General features: G+C 45.7%; 1 protein-coding gene across 1 annotated transcript in view; it reads left to right on the top strand.

Moving 5' to 3' along the window:
- The window catches only part of LOC107183170 (adhesion G protein-coupled receptor E2-like), a 12201-nt gene extending 6434 nt beyond the window's left edge, over positions 1-5767 (top strand). The window contains exons 2-7 of the mRNA XM_015564327.1: positions 786-935; positions 1329-1375; positions 1497-1574; positions 1991-2154; positions 5230-5337; positions 5523-5767. Coding sequence (XP_015419813.1) covers positions 786-935; positions 1329-1375; positions 1497-1574; positions 1991-2154; positions 5230-5337; positions 5523-5767 — 792 coding nt within the window. The remainder of the gene's footprint in view (positions 1-785; positions 936-1328; positions 1376-1496; positions 1575-1990; positions 2155-5229; positions 5338-5522) is intronic.
- Positions 5768-6650: the final 883 nt, after the last annotated feature.

Genomic DNA, 6650 nt, shown 5'->3' on the forward strand with positions numbered 1-6650 from the left:
GGATTGTGGACTCCATCCCCAATGGGGGGTGTGCAGGAGGATACCAATCAATGTTTCTATTTTCTATCCCTCTCCCTTCCTCTCTCCCTAAAACCAATAAAAACATATTTTTAAAACACACACCCAAAAAGAACCCACTGCCAAACATTGTGGGCAGCTATGAGTGCCGCTGCCATCCTGGCTGGAAGCCGATTCCTGGGTCCCCCAATGGCCCACACACAACACCGTCTGTGAAGGTTCAGAGTTCAGATCCCATAAAAGAACCACATCATTTTTCCTTTGCTGAGCCATCTGAAAGGCAGCTGCCATAGGGAGCTTTGGCAGAGAAGGGGCAGCACCGTCAGCAATGGTGTGTGCCCAGTGCAGGCAGTGAGGAGAGGGCACCTGGGCAGGGCAGGGCTGAGCATCAGATTCTGTTCTAATAAGGGCATGAGCGCAGCTCTATGCATGGCAGTGCCACAGCCCACAGACTCAGCGCATGGGAGCTATCAGTGCAGCAGCCTCCCAGGTCCTCCCCCAACCCATCCTGCCCCACAGGTGGGGGCACAGCTTTGGGATGACACTGGCACTCACACAGTCCTCTCCTGTCCACCTTCCAGGAGCACTCTGAGCCTATGGTGCTTTTACACTGGAAAATGTCACCACAAGTTTGTATACTGTTGGACTAGGTGGCTGTTAAGCAGGGTGTAGTGGGGGTGTCTTTGGTGTACTTTGAGAGAAGGGGCTGGAGGGTTGTGTGTAGGGAGTAGAAGGTGGGCCTGACACTCTCTCCGGTTTGTCCTCAGATGTGGATGATTGTCAACCAGGGCAAAACTCCTGCCACAAATCCACCCAATGCCACAACACCGAGGGCAGCTATGAGTGCCTCTGTCGCCCAGGCTGGAAGCCGGTTCCTGGGTCCCCCCATGGCCCACACAACACCATCTGTGAACAAGGTTTGGAGTTAAGATCCCATATTCCCAAAGACACACAGCTGAAGTCACCTGATCACATATTCATGGGCAGCCACATGAACCCAGTGCAATGAATGCTGGGGGTGCCCTGGTGGGCCAGGATTCCATACTTGTGAGACTAAATTGAAAAGATCTGGGGATCCTGCAGAAGGAGCTGGGGTACCAAGGGGAAGTCTCCTGGGGGACCCCAGGCAGCAGCTAATTACTAACTGGGACAAAGGTATTTAATATCTCACAACCTGTACCTCTGTGGGGGCTGACCTGCTGTGGGTCAGGCATTTGCACACTTCCTATAACCCCTGTGACCGACACACACACACACACACAATCACACACACTCACACACCTAATGAACTGCTGTTCTGTCCCCTGCAGATATCTCCTTCCCCACCTGGACCCCGCCCCCTGAAATCAAGAGCCAGGTGAGTGACTCCAGCTGGGACCAGAAGTCAAGGTCCCTCCACTCGGGCCACCATCAACCCATTTCCTCACGCTCCCCTACCCATGTATGAGGCCCTCTAAGGCCTCATCTCCTTTCCCCAGAATCTCTCTCGCTTCTTTGAAAGAGTCCAGGACCTACGCAGAGACTTCAAGTCTGCTTCAGCCCAGGACACCATCCAGGTAAGGACAGGACCCAGGGGAGGCAGGTGGAGGCATCCCATAGAGACCCAAGGAAGCCTTGGTCTGGAAGGAGACCGAACCCAACACAACGGCGCCCTGTTCTGAGGCCCCGTTGTCCCAGGGTGGGTGGGAAGAGCAGACCAAGTATTTGTACTCACTGGTAGACCCATGTACACCTACTAACACCTTTCCTCTTGTTCTGGCCACTGAGCTTGCATTGTCCTTGGTAGCCATGACCAGGGGTTGACTTGTGAGTGGTGGATTGCACTAGCAAAGACCCAGGAAATCCCATCTGGTACCACCTTTGTCCCCAAATGGACAGGTTCTAGGGTCTGTTCTCAAAAGCTGAGTGGGCAGGGTCTTCCTGAAGCTTCTCTGGCACAAGATCCACTGGTTCTGTGTCCCCATCCCCCCAGGACATCATACAGGAGGTGGATAATCTCCTGGAGAACCCGGGGGACCTGCTTACCCTGCCTCCTTCAGAGCAGCACTGTGCTGACTGGCTGGGAGCACATCCTGAGAGAGCTGAGCAAGGCCTTGTCCAATGGGACACTGACCTTCAGGACAACTGCAGGAACAGGCAAGTAACCCCGCCTGCCCCCAAGCTCTGCTCTGCCTGCTCCTCACCTCATTCCTCTTCTCATCGCACTAGAGCTGAGTGATCACACTTGTACCTCCTTATTACTCTCATAAACATATTAAGATAAAAGATCAAAAGAAAATGAAAAATATTATCAATACTACACATTTTCATTGTAATATAAATTATCAGCAGATGAAATAATTATCCTATATAATAAAGCATTAATATGAAAATTAACTGCCATGCCCTTGCAAATATGGCCACCCCCAAGTGTTCACAAGATGGCCGTGCCCATTTTTTTACAAGTTGGCTGCCGGCAGGGGAGGGCAGTTAGAGGCGACCAGGCTAGCTCAGGCAGGCAGTTTGGGGCAACCAGGCCAGCAGGGGAGGGCAGTTAGGGGTGATTGTGCCGGCAGGGGAGGGTAGTTGGAAGCAATCGGGCTGGCAGGGGAGGGCAGTTGGGGGCCAGCAGGCCAAAAGGAGATCAGTTAGGTGTCAATCAGGCTGGCAGGGGAGCAATTAGGCGGTGATCAGGCTGTAAGGCAGGCGAGTGGTTAGGAGCCAGCAGTCCCAGATTGTGAGAGGGATGTCCCAGATTGGAGAGGGTGCAGGCTGGGCTGAGGGACACCCTGTCCAGTGCACGAATTTTGTTCACCGGGCCTCTAGTCCTATATAATAAAGAGGTAATATGCGAATTGACCCTCATGCCCTCATTTTGTCACAAAATAGCTGCCCCCAATCATCACAAGATGGCTGCCCCCATATTGTCATAAGATGGCCAGTAGGGGAGGACAATTGGGGGTGAACAGGCTGGCAGAGGAGGGCCATTGGGGATGACCAGGCTGGCAGGGGAGGGCAGTTGGGGGAGATTGGGCCAGCAGGGGAGGGCAGTTGGGGGCAATTGGGCCACAGGGAAGGGCAGTTGGGGGCCATCGGGCCAGCAGGGGATGGCAGTTGTGGTGATCAGGCCTGCAAAGGCGGTTATGGGACGATCAGGCAGGCAGGCAGGGGAGGGGGTACTCCCAGATTGGAGATGGTTCATGCTGAGCTGAGGGACCACCCCCCAACACACACACAGTTCATGAATTTTGTGCACTGGGCCTCTAGTAATAAATAAATTAAGATAAAATAGAAATGGCATCAAAAGAAACAAATTATTAAATTTGGAGGAATGCAATTTAATATTATCTGATATTTAAGTGATTTGTTTTTTAAGGTGAATTTCACATAACATAAAATCTACCATTTTAATCAAAGTGTACAATTCAGTGGCATTTCATACATTCAGAGTTGTATAGCCATCACATCTATTTCTTTTCTTTTTAATATGTTTTTGTTGATTTCAGAGAGAGGAGAAAAGGAGAGGGATAGAGAGATAGAAGAAACATTGATGAGAGAGAAACATCTTCAAATGGCTGCCTCCCTCATGCCTCATGCCTCCGAGAGAGAGAGAGAGAGAGAGAGAGAGAGAGAGAGAGAAACATCAATGATGAGATAAACCAAAGAACCTATATACTTACATGCATAGCCCATGGACACAGGCAATAGAATAGTGAAACCTCAGGGGTGGGTGTAGGGCTGGGAGGAGGGGGGTAATGTTTTTAACATTTTTATTTATTTTTTTAGAGCAAGAGGAAGGGAGAGGGATAGAGAGATAGAAACATCAATGAAAGAGAAATATCATTGATTGGCTACTTCCTGCACACACACCACAGGAAATAGAGCCAGCAACCCGGGCATGTGCCATGTCCTGGAATCAAACAGGAGGGGGCGGAGGGTGCCTCTTGGTTCCTGGGTCGATGCTCAATCACTGAACTACATGGGCTGTGCCTAACTGCTCTATTTTTAGCTCTTTAGTGTAGGTCTTTGACCCATTTTGACCCGATTTTTGTGTATTGTGTGAGGTGTGAGTCCATCTTCCTTTTTTTGCTTGAGCAGAGCCAGATGCCCCAGCACCATTTACGGGAGAGACTATTCTTTCCCTCATTGAAGGATTCTATTGAAAATCGGGTAACCATAAATAAATGGGTTTATATCTTTAATCTCAATTTTATTTGAGGGTATACATGTCTACTCATATGGCAGTACCATACTGCTCTGGTTACTGTATACTAGTAATACATTTTGAAATCAGGAAGTGTGAGTTCTCCAATTTTGGTTTTCATTTTGTTTGGGTATTGGGCTTCTTGCAATAACATATGAATTTTACGATGAGCTTTTCCATTTTTGCAAACAAAAATATGCTTTTGGAATATTGTTAGTATACCATTGAATCTGTAGATCACTTTTGGGAATCTTGCCATGTTTAAAATATTAAGTCTTCCAATTCATAATCACAGGATACCTTTCCATTTATTTAGGGATTTTAAATTTCTTTAGCAATATTTTGTAGTTTTCAGTGGACAAAGTCTTGAGCCTTCTTGGATAACTTTGTTCCTAATATTTTGCTGAAGATATTTGCACCTATGTTCATAAGAGTTAATGGTCTATTGTTTTGTTTTCTTTTGATATCTTTTTCTAGTTTGGTTTTTAGAGTAATTGTGGTCTCATAAAATTATTCAATGTTCCCTTTCATTCTATTTTTTAGGAGTGTACAAGAATTTCTGTTAACTCTTCCTTAACTGGTTAGTTGAATTCAGGTCTGAACTTTTCATTTAGAAAGTTTTGATTACAGATTCAATCTCCTTACTTATGACAGGTCTGTTCACACTCTAGGTCTTCAGTTACTTTTATAGCTCATGGGTCTGTGGGAATTTGTTTATTTCATCAGGTTATATAATTTGTCGTTCCTCTGATAATCCTTTGAAAATTCAGATTGGTATATATATATATATATGTATATATATATATATATATACACATATATATCATTCTTATGTATACAAAATATGTCTTATTATAACATATATATGGCATTATTTGGTATACCTATAATAATTTTACAGATAACATTTGGTATATAGTGTAACATAATATATATAAAAGATATCTATACAATAAAATGATATTATAGCTACAACTGCTGGCACAGTTACTAATCTAACTCCCTTATGTAACTCCCACAACTCATAGAACTGTCCCTGGAGGTGAAGAAGCAAGGAGACAAGAATGTCACCCTGAGAATTAATCAGGCAAAGATGCTGGTGAACTGGGATGTGGTGCAAAACTCAGGTGGCTCAGGTAACGACTGATGTCAAGAGGTGAATGAGGCTTAAAGTGGAACAAGACACCCATGGACGTGACAAACGGAAAATTAAATATTAAAAGGAAGTGTAGGCTGTGGAGGGTCAAAGGACAGAATGCATCCCAGAAGGAAGGGGGCCTTTGGGACAACCCAAGATGTCAACCTTGTCCTTTTCTTGTAGGCCCTTCTGTCGTGGGCCTTGTCTCCTCTCCAGGGATGGGTAAGTTGCTGGTTGGGGCCCCCCTAGTACTGGAAACTGAGGAGCAGTCAGTTCTGCATGAGACACACAAGGGCCTGCTGCAGGAAGTCTCCCCCGTCCTGCTCTCAGATGTCATAACAGCCTTCGTGAGCAATACCGACACTCAGAACCTCAGCTCCCCAGTCACCTTTGAAACTCCCATGCATGTTTCACCTAAAAGAAAATAATTTATTATTCTGCAATTTATGTGAGTCAATAAATAAACATAGTGCACCTGGGTTGTCCCATCAGGGTCAAACACAAGCATCTCATCTGAGGATTGCTGTCCTCCATTTCTTTTATCATATTCACATTTCTGTTTTTCTCTCTCCCCATCCCTCTTTTTCTCGCACACATACTTACAATAAAATTAATATTTTTAAGTTCTCTGTATGGATTTAAGATGATTTGAAAAATCAGGCAGGAAAAATTTTAATCTTTACAAAATAGTCAGGAGCCCTAGCCAGTTTGGCTCAGAGGACAGAGAATCAGCATGCAGACTGAAGGGTCCCGGGTTTGATTCTGATGAAGGGCACAAGCCCAGGTTATGGGTTCAATCCCTGTTAAGGGTTGTGGAGAAGGCAGCTATCAATGTTCTCCCTCATCATTGATGTTTTTATCTCTCTCTCTCCCTCTCCCTTTCTCTCTGAAATCAATACAAATACATTTTTTAAAATAAATAAATAAAAATTCGACTGGAAATATTAATTTTAAGTTACCACCATCATCAGTACTCCTCTTTCTTTAACCAAGGATCTAAATCTGTAAGGAACAGGTGTTGCAGGGATGAGGTAAGTCCAAGGTGGGGAGTTGATCAATGGACATCGAGTCTCTGGATACAGACTCTGTCACACAGTGTCACTTCATGGGGATGGAGGATGATGCTCAACAGGGAACCATGTGTCTCTGTGACTGTCACATGATAACCTATAAGCTTAGTCACGAAGGAAAATCAACCCTATGATTTTCAGGGCTTGGTCCTGAATGAGGACCTCTTATTCCTCAATGTTTATGGGATCTGAATGAATCATTTCAGACCCCCCTAGAATTCTAACAGTGCCCATAAACATC

Source organism: Myotis davidii, unplaced genomic scaffold, assembly GCF_000327345.1.
Source record: "Myotis davidii unplaced genomic scaffold, ASM32734v1 scaffold2921, whole genome shotgun sequence".
Taxonomy (NCBI): domain Eukaryota; kingdom Metazoa; phylum Chordata; class Mammalia; order Chiroptera; family Vespertilionidae; genus Myotis; species Myotis davidii.